We start from the raw sequence: 17,358 nt of genomic DNA on the forward strand, positions 1-17,358 counted from the left end.
TTCCATTTTCAAATTTGTGTTCACACAAATTTGCAATTGGCTCTATCACCTTGCTCAAAAAAAAAAAAAAAAAAAAATTGTGGCATATATTTTTCTCCTCTTTTACCGGTGCATATTCAAATACTTGCTACTTACAAAGGCAATCCATTTACGATTGCCGAGAATTTACAAAATGTAAAATTAACCCTTGCAACATCAAGCTCTTGAAGCAGTTACAACTAGTCATGCATGCCACCGAGCTCTTGCTTAATATACAACAGAGACAAAGATCACATTCGAAACTTAAACCTCCGACAAATCATACTTCCCTCTTTTCAACGTTCAGGCCTAACATGTACAAGTTGGGGGTTTTTCCCCTCTCTCTATCTATCTCTCTCTTGCCCTTTATTTTCTGTTGCTATCGTTTTTGATAAAGTCGGGTATGTCGATTGACAAGTTAAGTACAGTTGAATATCAACACAGAATGTTTGTTAGATGCTTGCTAGTGTTGTCGTGAATCATAGGCATCATTACTACGTCTTGTCAATCATAACAACAGCAGTATGGGATACAAATTGGTTGCAATAAGATACTTCATACAGAGGATATTTTGCAAAGGAACAACTTTGAAATGCCGATTTCCTACAACTGACAAATGAGCTATTCACGTTTTCCAAAAGCAAAAATGGAAATTAGGCAAAGAAGACACGACTTTCCACAAGCATTGATACAATACTGCTGCGTATCACTGATGTCTGATACATGTACTAATCAAACTGGGGTTTGCAAACCATCATACCACTTTTTATCAAATTGTTGTGGATTTCCCAACATGGCAGGCATGAGCTTAAGTATCCCCCCAACCCCCCCCCCCCCCAAAAAAAAAAGAGAAGCTTTGGGTGAAATAGAAGAGACAAAAACACATTGGTGCAGGCCCGTAGCATGGGAAATGACGTAACTGCAACGCAACGACCTAAAAATATACATGACCTTCCCGTGACGGTGCGCACTCACATTCTGCATAAATAGCCTTGGACAGCAATGACCAGGGTGGCTTGATGACATTACTTCTCTTCGCACCAGCTGTTTTCTTTCCTCACCTATAAAAACAAAGCAAAAACATGACAAATGCACACCGAAATTTAGAGAAGTCACAAAATAAATAAAACATATGAGACATCTGCTTCAAAATGTGATATATTTTTATGTTAGTGCTGCCGTAATTGACTATTGAAACTCGCTAACGACTATCAGATTTAAGCATATCTGGGAAGTGTCTTCTGACCCTTCTTAAATGTGAATCCGCACTGCACACTGTATAGCACAAAGTTCATCAATGTATGTCTGCTACCAAGAGGTTACTTGTATGTGACATAGCAGTTACGTATGATAGTTAGTCTGAAACAATTGAATTCGGTGCACATGTTCACTTCTTGTCGCTCTGAGTACTGCCAATGCCAGTACTGCCACGGACAATACCTTAGTACATGCACCATGTTGAATGTTGTTCTTGGTTAAGAGTTGAACATCAAGCAGAGTATTTCTTTACACACTCATTGAAATTTATGGCATAGTATTTATATTTAAAACCTGAACATGTCTTGCCTGATGCACTGAAATTTACAGGACTTACTTTCAGTCATCGTTCACATGCAAACGCTGATGTGATCTCTTGCAATTGTGATAAAGCAGGTGAGGACATGAGCAATTAAGGTTTCTTCCATGTCATGTTACACCATTACAGTTATTCTCTATTATCAAAACCTAATCTTCTAATTGGAAAACCTTACAATTGGTCGAAACACCTACACAAATACATACGCATGTATAAATTCATGTATATTTTGTGATATGCAGATAGCATTAATTGTTAAGTATTATAATTCTTATGTTTTCACTGTAAACTGACTGTATTTCAGCCTCTGAGCTGCTATTTTCTGTGCAATATACCACATCAATTCAATTCAATTATATGACCATATTTTCCCCACGCAAAATCCAACCTGTGGGACCGCAGATTTCCCATTCTCACTTTGGCAACTACCAGAGATGCAGAGCCTAACACTCACCTGTTCTTCTTCTGCTGGAGTGAAGTCATTTTTGATGTTGAACGTCTTGCGGATCTCCTCCGACGTCTTGCCCTTGATCATGTTGGCCACCGTCTTGCAGGTAGCGTCCAGGAGGCCTTTGATGTCAAGATAGTTGGCAGCCTTTTTTTGTGGAATAGCATGAAGAATGGAGAAGAAGAGTTTATACATGTACAGGCCCATCATGAGTGTATAACACATATTATGTTGAGTGTATAGAACATGTGTATAAATATGAATAAGCTAGTTCACAGTCCCACTGTGTACATGAGCAGAAAAAGGTCATGTGTTCAATCAGGTATGTTAGTTTTTAAAGTCACTGAGATAAACATCCACAGTGAAAGGATTATTCATATAATCTTTATAAAGATGAATTTCACATTTTTTTTTTACTCCACGGAATCAACACATTTATAAGTGGAAAATTATGATGTGTAAAAATATTTACTGTAAAACGAGGAATGTTCGCGTACATTTTAATTTTGCGAATTTCGCGAGTGCCAAGATTCGCGAAATTAAAATGCACGCGAAAGTTCTTGTCTACACTGTATGCATTGAATGCCAGTGGCAATTCGCGAAAATTTCATGCCACAAAAAAGGCTGTCGGCTCCAATTCGTGAAAATTTCATGCCGCAAATATATCATGTTTTACAGTATGCGTTAACATATATTTTCACACTGATTTCTGATCGCCCAAAATGCACAAATATTTCCACACAGCAAAAATCTCCACTTTTACAGTAAATGGTGCTCACTAGCACATCCACCCGGAAACAGGCCTAGTATTTGGTAATAATAATAATAGAGGAGGTTGTTAACGCACTCAATACAACACAATGAAATGGATGCTCTGCCAACTGTCAATTGACAGACCATTCTAGTCACCTGGTCTACACAAGTTCATTCTTTGTTTGAACATAAATTGTTATGTTGGGCAAGCTTATGCATCATTATTTTTTTTTTAAAAATCAAGTGACATGCCTAACGAGCTGAAGAAAAAAATAAAGGTCATTTGCGCCAATGTGCAAACAAGCAGTGAACTGGCTTACAGATATATACTATTAAAAAGTCTGTTTTCAGATGGTTGACTGCACACTCCCATGACAAATTGGCAATATCTATGGAGTGCACACCAAATTGAAATATTTAAAAACATGGGCCATTTTTGTCAAAGTTATCAACAGGAATGTTAGAGGAAAATGGCAATTTCTTTGATTCGATTTCACTTCTCCCATAAAAAGCACCTCTGCTCTCTCCAAGGCATGATACATCTCCATGCAGCATCGTCAGTGAAAATCTGCTCCATGTGCCATTTAACACTGTTCATAAATTCAGAAAAATCCAACAAAAGCACTATTATTTGGGATTAAAGTGGACAATCATTCTTTGTTTTTCTATGAGACAGTGATATTCAGTCACAGGTATGGTACGTTAAAGGGATGGTACAGTATTGGTGGGGATAAGAATTGGGCTTTCAACTTTTTGCGAGATACCAAGAAAACACTTATGATACAGTACAGAGCATACCATTTTTAGAGGAATTCAGAGTTTATTCGATGAAAATCGGGTTTGGAATGACTGAAACATCCAAAAACAAAGTAAAACAAATCAAAGGTAATGAAGTGTGGGTCCCACATTTTGTTAGAATCGCTCTTTTTTGGATATCTCATCCATTTCAAAACCAATTTTCATCAAATAAACGTTGAATTCCCCATAGAATTTCATGATCTTTCATATTTCAAAAGAGGTTTCTCATTATTTCACCAAAAAATATTAAAAACCTGAAAAAAAGGTCTCAACCAAAACTGTACAATCCCTTTAAAGTCAGAGGACACGACTGTATCATCCCCTGAACTATCTCCAACCCCAGGACCTGCAAATCTGTGCAGTGTTCTTTTCAAGTAAAGTAGAAGAACATAAATCCTTTGGTATTTCTGTTTAATCTGAAAGAAATGTTCACACTACACAGTGTAATGTTTGCATTTGGTGACTTAGATTGGTCCGACAAAGAGTGACACTTCCCTCTGGGAATACGCTCTCTAAGACCAAGACTGTGCAATGATTCATGCATTATGCATAATAAAATATGTTTGGGGGTGAGGGTCAAAAACGCACCAGTATGAGCTCAAAGAGCGTGCCCTGGTCGACTTTGAGGAATTCCTGGTCGTGGGGGCAGATGTCGTCCGTCCTCTTCTCCCTGTTCTCGTCGTCTTCTGGTGGCGGAGGATCATCCTTGTGGTAGTGGCACCAGTGGAGGACCTTCTTTAAGATGGTGGAGTTGACGTTGGGGAGTGGGATGGCGTCATCGTCGTCCTCATCCATACCAAGATCTGGGTTGTGTGTGCACAGAAAAAAATTGGTCAGCAAACATTATTGGCATCATCATTATCATCATGTCTGTCCTGTTGACATTTATCTTTTACGTACCTGTATCTAGGGTTTTGGTGCTTTTTTTCCCTCCTCATATTGCTTCTTTTTTTTTTTTTTAATAAACTTTGTACAACTTGTATCATGTTCCTCCGCTAACACACAATGGACCTGCATGTGGTAGTAAAAGTCTGAATTCCCCTTTGCCTGTTCATTGCACTGATTTCTGATCATCTTTGTTCATCTGGAGATAAAAGTGCATATGCATACACATGTACATGTACATACAACATGTAAAGCAAGCATATGTATACAAAGAGAAAACACCTTCTCTCACACGAATACCTTGTACATCACATTGACCAAGGAGGTACACCTACTCTAGTACTTCCTTGGACTGACAAAGCTTTTAGCACACCACTCATGCACACAAGAAACAAATTTTTCTTGAAATGGCAGAAAAATCCCACGCCCATAATACCGTACCTGCATACACAGACCTGTTTGTTTGTTTGTGATGTTCAGATATATTTTCCTATACTGTGTACCAGACTACGGAAACATCTAGGAACGTAACAACACAAAAAGCACTTGCATACAATGTTTCATAGTAGCATTATAATCATGGTAGTACAAGCACTGTAAAGTCAAGGATAGCATACCATTAGCAGCAGTTTTTAGTTTGTGGGTCTCTATTAGTTTTACTACTTTTGGGAAACTTTCATAACTATTTTTTTTTCAGGCTTTACAAGAGAAATGATTTGATAATTCAACAGTTTTCTTCAGGATTAGGACTGCAATTCCAGCTTTTGATTTCAATATTCATCTACACACATTCAGCCTTACAAGGCTGTAGGTATGCATGTAAGCATGTAAAGGCTGATGAAAAACATCATAAACTGAATGATTCAAGGCCCCATTTCATAAAAGATGTTAGGATAGCAACTCTTGCGGGAATGGCAACTTCCAGTAGCAACAGCCAATCAGGAAGCTGGATTCTTGTCATTACCATGACATTACAATTGCCATTCCAACAAGACTTGCTATCATATCATCTTTTTATAAAATGGGACCCAGATCCTACAGTACATGAATCAGGCCATACCTTCTAACATAGTCTTGATAATAACTGACTGCCTCGCTACCTCCACGTCGACTTCAAATACTTCTCCATCTGAGCTCTGTAACTTGATGTTAGGCATCTGAAAAGAAAAAAAAAGGACAATACATACATGTTACAAAAATAGATCTCGCCCTTCTTTTAAGAGCATTTACACTTCCAACAATCCATCACTTCCAGACAAGATATACAGTAGAATAATGCTTTTCACAGATGTTGTAGCATCCTAGAAGAAAAAGAAAAAGAAAATGTTTGGTGGAATGTTGTTTCAAGTCAGAGTTGCGAGTACAATGTGCACATGGCTATATGGGATAATGCACTGCACTTTTATATACCAATTATACTGTAAAAGTGGATATTTTCGCGCGACTAATTTTTCGCGCTCAGCGGGGTAAGAAGAGTTTCGCATGTTTTTAATTCCGCAGAATCAAGACATCAACTACTGGAACATATGGCAATCAAAAATATTTGCGTGCTTTTATTTTCGCGTTAGTTTCGGGTTGTGCGAAGTGCGCGAAAATTTCAACACCGCGAAAATTTCCACTTTTATAGTACTATGCAATTCATGAGAAATGTGCATGTAAGTGAAAATACATTAAATTAAGTACATGTATGCTCCATACAGTTTGCGAGTGTGATATTTCGCAAACTGGGACTTGGGAGACAATTTCATGACTGGTTGCATTCATGATTGAGAACCACTTTGATGGGATCAGAGAGTTCTAGATATTACCCCTTTTCCCAGAGAACTACATTGTACATACATGTGTGCTACATGTACATAAGCACTTGCCTGATTGCCTGGCGCAAGTGAAAATCAAAGTCGGGCAAGTGTTTTCAAACAATGAGAAAAAATGCTTGTCCAAACTGGGTTTACAAGTAAAAAGATTTGAAGCCACATTCGTTCACTTTTCCCCCTTCAAACTGACGAAGTCAACCATACAGAAGCCAAGGCCAAAGATAATGACTGTTTAATGGTGCAACGCACTTTAATTTCATTTCAGCAACTTTCCAGCACTTACATGAAGAAGTCCCAATGCAATGCGACACCAACAGAACATTCAATCGAACCAAGTTTTTTACTCCAATGCGTTTAAGTGTGTGAATCAATGTGTGTTGTTCATTTACTGTAAAAGTGGAAATTTTTGTGCTGTTGAAATTCTCGCGCATTTCGCGCAACCAGAAACTAGCGCGAAAATAAAAGCACGTGAATATTTTTGCTTGCCATATGTTCCTGTGCGTGATATCCTGATTCCACGGAAATAAAAACACACGAAACTCTTCTTACCCGGCCAAGCGCAAAAAAATTAGTCGCACGAAAATATCCACTTTTACAGTATATTAAAATGATTGTGTTTTATTAAGTCCCTGATTCACAAGTGATTTTCTATATGATTTTCTTATATTTTTTGGACTTTCTATTCGGGCAGGTAAAATTCATGCTTGAGCAAATGTTTTTCAACAATGTGAAAATCTGCATGCCCAACCTGGCAAGTGGTAAAAAAGGTATGTAGCACCCTGGATCAATATCGCCAGTTGGCTCATGTCAGTGTAAAATGACTTGCAGTCACCAGTAAACTGTTTTCAGCTACATGAGGTAAGTGTACAGTTCTCACTTGGGCTGGAAGAATCTGCCCCTCCCTACCTCATTTTGCTAGAATGGCTACCGATATCAGAACCAAAAAAGAAAAAAAAAGGCTGAAAAATTGCTAAAATGAGGAGAAAATAATAATAACAAGCATGAACACATTTAGTCTGTCTTTAATATTGTGCAATATCCATGATAGGTCTTGGTAGACTTGTACATTGTACAAGTATACACACACACAAATGTTGCATAGTCTATTCAAGTTTTGCTAGGTCTTGCTAACATTTCTCACAGGCTATCATGACATACATGTAAGTGACTGAGGTACTGTCACATAAAGCAAGTTACATGCCATAGGATACAGGCAAATGGCTGTAATGAGAAGCAAGCAGAGATGACCAAATTTGGTATCTACAGTGTATGTGTCGTTGTTTGGGAATCGATATTGCACCATTATTCATTCATATCATTACCACACCTTTCTTGCATAATTATCCGCATGATGCTCAACCTTCGTACGTACAAAACAAGCATAGCAGAATGAAATGTGTGTGTGTGTGTGTGTGTGTGTGTGTGTGTGTGTGTGTGTATGTGAGCATGCGTGTACAGGTATGTGTGATATACATCCTGATACTGTTTTTATCTCCATTTAGCCCACCATGAAATGAAGTGCATCTGAAGTTCATGACCCATGTACTTGACTCAATCAATACACAGGATTTCCTTTTGGTGCATGTCACCCTCTATTGCCTCACACAGCCAGTGCATGCAATGAACATTCCTGTCATGATTTAGCAGCAGTTGCTAATCTTGGCACTCAGGGGAAGTGCTGGCATCTAATGCACGCAGGAGTAACATTGGCACAGCTGGAAATGTCCAAACCATTCAGTTGACATTGCCATAATAGACAAAATCTGTTGTTTGTTTGTTTGTTTGTTTGTTTTTTTAATGTTTTATCAGAGATCAATAATGGAAATGCAAGTACAAAGTTACGCAAGTACAGTGGCAATCCAACATTGGCACACACTTCGAAAATAAAAAGGGCTCAGCCGACATGCATGTATCGGTAATTGTACACTGTTTGTTAAGAGGTATCAAGAACTGGCATGGCCCCACCGCACTGACCTGCAAAATTTCTCCAACCCTGAGCATTAAAAAAAAAAAAAAAAAAAAAAAAAAAATGTTGATCTTGCTTTCATTACAGATCACAACAGTGCAAGATTGAGATATCATTCTTTTAAATCACTGCCACATATACACTACATGTAGATGCACCTTTGTGCATTCTGTGTGGTCACATGTGTTTGTGTACATGTTGTGCATAATTGTACAAACATGTACGACATTGCAGCATGTTTTCATGTGACTTTGTGGTCTTAAATGGGCAAACTCTGCAAGTTACAAGGTAAGTATCCCATGCCAAAGAAAAACTAACAAAAGCAAAAAACCAAAGCAAAACCTGATCAACCTACTATATATATCTATGGCCAGTTTAATACTCAAATATGTTATTTTTTCCCCATAATTCACATTTACCAACTGTTCAATTATCATGCAAATGCTGATCTGTATATCGTGACTGCTCAACATTTCTGCAAAGTCACATCTCATAGGAGTGCAAAGTAGTATATTTTCTGTCTAGGTAAACTGTAAAATGTTTTAAATAGTCTTTGCACCTCTTTTTCATTTGTCATGTAATCTGTTTACTGTTGCTGTTTTTTTTTTTCTCTCCCCTTCTCTGTGTACATGTACATGAGTGAGCTGGAATAATTGTTTCACAGAATATGACTTTTTGTACAACCCATTTACAATTTGTACATGTAAAAGATATTTGGAGTACGCCTTTAAAACATAGCATGAGAAAACATGACATCCTGATTGGAATCTTATTACCCAGTGAGATATTAAAGCGCGTTACCTTGGCACGTGTAGGCATACATGTACATGCCATTTCACAGAGCTCTGAATAGGCAAAAGAACATCAGACATTGTTTGGTGAGGCAGCAGCACTTTCCTTGAAGCCATAATCTTATTCTTTAATTTTGTCATCATTTGATAAAATATTGTCTCATTTTCTCACAATTTGTGGTTTTGATACTCAGCACTTTTTTAAATCTCTGAAATGTATTCAAGTACACAGAAGCAACAAAATGTGATTGTAAATGCTGTATTAATTTGCTTGACAGTATTCAAACTTGCCTTTGAAGCCACCTGTCTATGACTTCCACCTACAGTTGTATGTATCGTATCCCCCTCCCCCTCCCCCTCCCCCCAAGAAAAAGCTAACTTTAAGACCCTGTGCATAGCAGCCACCTGTCTAATGTGGCCAGCAGCCACCAATATTGTTTCCTGTGGTAGATTTTAACATACAAGTGTTAAGTGGCAACAGACTTGAATATATACAGATCTGCAGGAAATCCAGCAACTTACAGCACATACATAGTGTGTTTTTCTGCTTTGCAGTCGAATATGGCCAGCGGCCACCAATATTGTTTCCTGTGGTAGATTTTAACAATGTTAAGTGGCAACAGACTTGAATATACAGACCTGCTGGAGATCCAGTAACTTTTACAGTGTACATAGTGTCTTTTTCTGCTTTGCAGCCGCGCCGGTCATGCGCCGTTTAGTGATCACCACTACTCTACTTACCCATAATTTATAATGAAATTGTGAAGAGCTTGCTCGCTGTATGCATGCCAGGTTGAAATAATTTGATCAATAACGGCATTGTTCAATGCACGAGACACATGCATACAAAGTGTACTTGTACCATGATACACATTACAAGTACAGTGTACATTGTGCAAGTAGAAGTATGACTTTATACCTGCAGCAACAATGATACCTATATTGCATGCAATACAAGCAAAAAGTTGGATAACCTGTCAATAGTGGCCACTTATCTATAATGGCCACTTTTTCAATTCCCTTGGGTGGCCGCTATAGACAGTGTTGACTGTATTTTTTATAACCATGCCATGGCCTAAAGCTACACACATTTCATATGCACAATGAATGGAAATCATCAAGGGGACATGTTTGGAGGATAAAAAAAAGAAGATTGATACAGAACATCTCAGGCATGCAGGCGAGTTTCTACAGTAAAATGTGTACAGTGTACTGATTTTTTTCATAATGACGGTATGATCAACGCACAGATACCATAGACATTCAATGTACTGTATGGAGTCACCATACATAATGCAGGGAGGTGTCTCTCTCACACCTCCCTGCATAATGTACATATAAATGCAATAGCACACATTTTTGACAGTATAGGAGGACAAACAGGTCAGGCTGCCAGATGAGACTAGTCAAACTCTAGTAACCCTATGCCTATTCGGTAATACTGTACTTGGCAAGGATCGCTGTATTTGCATTGTAAAGCAAGCTACCCATAATTCGATCATAACACCGACCAAAATTCGACCACTTGCTTCATCTTAGGTTTCATTTGTAGAAACCTGTGCTTTTGTGCATGGTGGAACATTGGCACGGGAGGTAGAACCTTGGTGCAGGTGCAGATAAGTGTACCTTGTTTCCTTGTTCGTCTATTCATTTGTTGTTCAAGGGTACTAAAGTTTTAGTTGTTTTTTTATTGTTGTTTTAGCAGGGAGCAGCTATTTTCTCTTATGTTTTTGTGGTCACTTCAAAATAGTTTCTACAAGGAAATGAAAATGTTATTGAATACACAAGAATCTGGCACAGCTCATGTATAGTGTACATTCAGTTAACTACTCGTAACTACATCACTAACCTCAAAATGTACAGCTATTTCATGGTGATAGTCACCAAAGCATCCCATCCAGCCTACCTTTTTTTATTCCTCCTCCAACAACAACAACAACAAAAATTGGGTTATCTTTCGTTGCCTCTGATTTTGTAGCTAGCTGTATATTGTAATAACTTTGTATAAAAACCTATCATTTGCTACTTCAAATTTAACTGGGTATTTCCACAGTAAAAGTGGCCATTTCAGAGATGTCAGGTTATTTTCTATTTCCATTGTGCATTTCCCCCAAAATACAATATGATCGCTTAGACCACTTTAATGAGATATAATTTTGCCTTAAAATTGCTTCAAACAGGCAATCTTTCAGAATTTTTGTCAAAATAAAAATGTTACATTTGACTGACAAGTACAACTTGTACTTACCAACATATGAAGGTCAAATGAACAATGTTTACTGAAAATTTGTTGCTTTTCAACTAAATGGCTTGATAATAGTGGTATTGATTAGAAAAAGATAAGAACAGCCTTAAAATTCTATTGAAATGAACTCTGTGTTTCATACCACTTCTAGACACTTCTAAACTGTCACCTTTTGGTCAGTCCAATTAAAGATTTTTTATGTTCACCACAAAGTCTTCGAAATAGTATAAAACACAGTGTTCAATAGAACTTTAGGGCTGTTCGTATCATAACATCTAACCATTATGCATAATGATACCCACTCTGAGCAATTGCATAAAGATTGATCAGTATTAATACTACTAACACTATCAAATCCTATTAAATAGGATACACTTCCATACATTATGAGGCAATCATGCTCTTTAGGGCCCTATATATCGGTACCTCAATGCCTGTATGCCAAGGCGATATCCCATGAACCGCGCAATGAGAAGCTGGCGAGCTTCTCTTGTTGTACATATGAAATGCCTTGACAAGTAAGGTCAGTAAACTTTCCTCACACTGCGATTTTGAATGGCGATCACCTAGATGCTGAACACTGAGCGATATTGTGTGCCTTTTCTCCCAGCTTTTCTCTCCGTGGCAGGATTATCTAGCTGTACGTGCCATCATATTATTTAATATGATTTTAAGGTTGCCTCACACTGTGCGATTTCTTGCGATACAACAGCCTCTGATTTTTTTTAATGTAGGCCCCAACAGTCGCTAGCCACATTAATCACAGTACATTAGTATCATGCATGACTTTAGATCTCTACACATGTATGCCTATCTTACTGTATATTAAAGCTGTTATTTTCGCGAGGGTTTAATTTTAGCGAATTTCGAAAATAACAGTTGGATCGCGAATTTAACAACACGCGAAAATGTCTCCATGCACTGTGTTAATAGAGCATTAACGTAAGCGTCGGCGTCGATTCGCGAAAACAACATCGCGCGAAAATGTCTATGACCTCGTTATTCGTGGAAATATCTGTACGCGAAAATGACAGTGTATACAGTACTATCACTGCACTGGACCCTTCCAAGTCCAGTGAGTCCAGGTATCATTAGGCTATTAATGGCACGAGCATGAACACTGCACTCCACGCCACTGAATCCAAGTTCTCATCAATTTTAGTTTTATAATACTACTAGTATAGTAGGTGTCCAACACATCAACTCTGTACATGAAACAGACCCCCTCTATTTGCTGCATTGCGTATACAAGACGAACATTCACGCATGAGATACAATGCAGTGGTTTTGTATTTTTCACTGGGGATTTGATGATGTCAAAATATTACTGAAAAAACCAATAATAAACAAGATCAACAGCAAAACAATGATAGATTATAAATGACACATACTAGGAAAAGCACTACTTGCATTTAACATGTATTGTCAATAGTGGGTAGGGGTGTTGGTTTCAAAGTACTGCACAACTGAGCGCGTCAAAATAACAACCCATGCATTCGAAGCAGTTACAGTGACTAGTGACAGTGTATCTCGGACTGTGCGCTCTCGAGAGTATATTCTAAATTTACCGCAAATCACATTTTCAATGCGCACATGTGCAGAGACTCCAACCCAAAGCACCTTCTGATCTGGAGATTCTCCTGCCCGAAACCCCTAGCAAACAGGAGACTCCAAGTTGATGTGTGCGAAGTGCGAAGTCCCTAGGGTTCTAACGTTAGATGTTCTCTGGTGCTATCGAAGGCTTATTTTTTCAACATACTATAGCAATAAGTAAGAAATCCTTTCCACCGGGAGACACAGAGCCAGGGCGGGAGAAATCAAATCTCAAGCGGGAGAACGGGAGATTTTGCAAAAATGGGCTTTCGGCGGGAGATCTCCCATCGAAAACGGGAGAGTTGGAGTCTCTGCATGTGGATTCAGAGTATTTTCTGTACATCATGTGAGTAAAATTTTAGGCAAATTGTGAGATATCAATTTTAAGTATCTAGTGATAGAAGAACATTAGCATGATTAGGGTGTCGATGTGTTGGACACCACCCATACTAGAATTAAAAGACAACAAATGCATGATTAAATACCCAATTCTCACTGCAAATCCCCTGTCTTTCATGGACGCCCAACTTTATAGTTTATAGAATTTACTGGTCCGACGTAACAACGGCGCGGCGTTTCATCCCTGTACCTGACTGCTGTAGAATGGGGAACCCTGTAGAATGAAGTGATTTGTACTGCCGGCGTCGCAATAATGACCATGATAACACACGCAATAATTATGCCATGTATGTACTACTGTAACCCCGTCGCGGGGCGCTGTATTAAGCGAAGTAACCCTTTACGGTACGTATTTGTCCGTATGGGGTCGCTGCTGCGGTAAGTATGGTAGGTGTCCAACCTACCGACCGGGTCCATAACGACCGGCCGCGCATTATAATGGCATTGCGCGTACAGAAAGAAAATGTACGCATGGGACTACGCGCAACGGTGTTCGATTATTCACTTGGCTACGCTACCGAGTAAAATGTGGCGAAAACAACTAAGTATTCCCTCTAAATTACCGAAATTTAGCAAAAAACGTTACATATATTATAACTAGGCCTACCTTTGCTGACTCGTTGTTAGATGTAGAGTATCCTTCCGTAACAAATTTGACGATTTTGACCGCAAAATTGTCACCGCCGCTTGTACGATCGAGCACACACGTTACACATACACATGACATAAACATTTTGTCGCCCGCTACGACCGTACGAGTTGATGCAGAAACGAGAAATGAATGTGAAAAAACAAACCGACTCATCTAATTTATTTCAATTACGATGAAAAGTTTCCTTATGAAAATCAATTCAAATTCATCAAACGGTCCTTCAAAAGTAATATCGAAGGATTCAAAATATATTCAAATATTATTGGGAAAAAAATGACGGCTAGAAAAAAACAGCGGCCTGTCGAAAAAAACGCATTTAAGTGCCCTTTATACGTATTCTCAGGGTGGTCGGTGGAAATGAGCAGGGCAACTGAGTGCGGAAAAAATGACACCCCACGCGTTCGAAGCCGCCATCTAAGAGCGCGTACCTCAGATCGCATTTTCAGTGCGCGCTTGTGAATCCGGAGTATTTTCTCCACACGTGAGTAAAATTTCAGGCCAATTGTGAGATTTTTCACGTTTCTATTGATAGAAAAACGTTAGGTGTCCGGTATTATGGACACCCAACCATACTACTGTAGAATCTAAGCTAACTACATTATCTACAAGTATGATAGCCCTACTACATATCGACCACCGACTTTTAAACCGACCGCGTATTCATTGGCGCACTAACACTTAGTACGCAAGTACGCACTTCACTGCGCGCAAAGCACATAAAAATGGATTGGCTTTGAATGTTGATGAGGATGGTGTGGGAAAACGCGAAAATTCACTGTTCATTAATGGTTTTAATCACGGACAAAATTTCGAATAAATATTTTCACCGAATCGTAATGACAGCACAATGTAATGTCTATGGAAGTTTCTAAAAAGCTTCGTAGACTTTTTCTACAACACGGTGTTCAATACAACTCGGTTTGCGTGCTCAATGCAAAAACAGCGGTCGATCCTGACGAGCGTTTACCGCGGGGAGCTGAAACGAGGCCACGCAAGTTCGTCGGCGATATTTTTGCACTGAAACTTCGAATCGAAAATGGAACAACGGCATTTGATAGAGCTGGATTTTCTCAATCACGTAGGTCAAATTTTTTACGTGAATTTCAGTGTTAAATATTCTTATCAAGCAAATAAACATTAGGCGGTCGATGAGTAGATCTAGTAGGTCCAACCCTACAAATTGTACATCTGCGATGACATGGACGCAATTTCCTATGATTGGGACTACGTAATACACATACAGACTTATCGAACATTCAAAATTACTGCAAAATGCGGGATATGTAGACTTCTTTCGACATCATTCAAAACTACCGAAGACATAGTTTACGAAATGACCAACATGGACTCACCTTACAAATGGAAATAATGCACGATTACGAATTATTTCGATCAAACACGGCAGCTGATGATGTCACTGTTTCCAGGCAGTAATAACGCAATGAATCATGGGAAATAAACCTACGAGTATCGTATCGCGAATTTCACGATCGACCGACACACTGCATGCATGCACACGACACCGAAATTTGGGTGGCATCATGGATGTACAAAGAAAGACTAAAAGTGGAAAAAAAGATACGAAGAGTTCAAATATCTATACGTAGACCTCGATTGAGTAAATCTCTTTGAAATTTGGCAGGGGGGTGGGGGATTTGGATACAAAGAAAAGACATGGAAATAGGCGTTGAGACAAGAAGCAAGAATTTTCCCAGAAAGTCCTTGGGTATCTCATACCCATGATGACATTTACATAGTTCTGTTTCATCATTTTATTCATGTATCTAGTTATTCAGTGAGTTGTCTGTTCAGTAGCCATGTATGTATTTATGTATTTATGAATTTATCTATTTAGGAATTTATTGATGCATTCATCCAATATATATATATATATATATATATATATATATATATATATATATATTTTTTTTTTTATTTTTTTTTTTTTTTTAAGGGGGTGGGAGGGGCGGGGGTGAGACGCAAGAGGGGCATTATGTAGGGCCTAAAATTGCAACAGTTAACAATACTTTACGTTCTCGTCCATGAAACCCAAAACAGAAAGAATGAATTAAACTTCTTCTCATCTCAAAGCTTCTCATGTCCATCATAATGCATCACATTAATTTTGTCCTTAAACAATTAATTAATGATCACACCATGAAAAACTGGACAACGACACGTAAGTCAGTATACCACGGAATCCCAACTAGTGTTTACACAAACACCTACGAAAACACAGTCAAACTGATATTGATACTGAATGTCTGTCCTTATGTTTCTTTGTAAATATTATTTTAATATACATGTAGTCCTCTATATCTCTCCTCTGTATAGTTCTCGCATTTCTACATGGTTTTACTTTGTACTTGCACAGCACTGTTATCGTATCGTAGTTCCTGTTACCATGGTTACTGTCATGATAATGATAATAATAATAATAATAGTAATCATCATCATCATCGTCATCATCATTATCAATATCATCAGCAGGGGCGGATCCAGGACATCAAATAAAGGGGAGGCGCCTTTACAAAATTAAAGGTTGTGTACACCCCCCCCCCTCCATTTTTTTCTTTTGTTTTAATCCACAAAAAAAAAAAAGATAAAGAGGGGACGCGCGCCCGGTGCGCCCTCCTCTCTGGATCCGCCACTGATCAAAGAACAATATTCAAATGGGCTCCATGACCGTTAATTTGCTCCTTCGACACAGCTCCCATGAAAAATCTCACCACAGTTGATACGCTAAGCCAAACATGAATTCTACCCACAAACATAATTATTGTAACCCTAATAACCCTAATCCTAATCCTCATAATCCTTCTCAGCAAGTGTCATGTCACCGTTCGCAATGACCTTCGACTCTACTATAGGGCCTGCGTATAGGATAGGCTTATAATTATCTAATTAGATATTAAAATTGTCGGAAGCCGCGGGGTTGCATGGGGACTGGGGACTTCAGACCCCTCCACAACACACATTACATGCTTATAAACACATACACACTCTCTCTCACACACACACACACACACACAAACACACACACACCCCTACATTCTTTTTTTTTTGTTTCATGATATTCTTTATTTGAATTGCATTCAATTAACAACGAAATTGATATGAACAAAAATAAGCAGCTGTATTCTTCTCTCTTGTGCTGTTAAATCATAATTTTTTCCCCGAACATACACAGTACAATATATTTCGGGTTTTTTTTTTTTTCAAATCATATCATGTATAAGAGAAATGACATGAAATTCTGCATGACTCTCAGAAAAAGCTATATTCATCAACCCAATCAAGCCAATCCATATCTGCCGTATTACACAAAAACTTTTGCTGCTGAATCACCTTCTTTTTTTAACATACTTTTTTCTTTTTGCAGAGCATACTCTATACGAAAAAATTATATCAAATTCTGCA

At 38.4% G+C, this 17,358-nt stretch overlaps 1 protein-coding gene across 1 annotated transcript; it reads right to left on the minus strand.

Moving 5' to 3' along the window:
- Nucleotides 1–884: 884 nt before the first annotated feature.
- Nucleotides 885–15,370, minus strand: LOC139736658 (S-phase kinase-associated protein 1-like). The gene is made up of 5 exons (XM_071647407.1): nucleotides 15,291–15,370; nucleotides 5,539–5,635; nucleotides 4,182–4,396; nucleotides 2,049–2,189; nucleotides 885–1,079 (listed from the first exon to the last, which is right to left on the minus strand). The coding sequence occupies exons 2-5, from the start codon at nucleotides 5,633–5,635 to the stop codon at nucleotides 1,044–1,046; spliced, it is 489 nt and encodes a 162-aa protein (XP_071503508.1). The 5' UTR covers nucleotides 15,291–15,370; the 3' UTR covers nucleotides 885–1,043.
- Nucleotides 15,371–17,358: the final 1,988 nt, after the last annotated feature.

The sequence above is a fragment of the Diadema antillarum genome, unplaced genomic scaffold, assembly GCF_040938485.1.
Source record: "Diadema antillarum isolate AM-2024a unplaced genomic scaffold, OU_Dant_1.0 seq00000660_RagTag, whole genome shotgun sequence".
Taxonomy (NCBI): Eukaryota; Metazoa; Echinodermata; class Echinoidea; order Diadematoida; family Diadematidae; genus Diadema; species Diadema antillarum.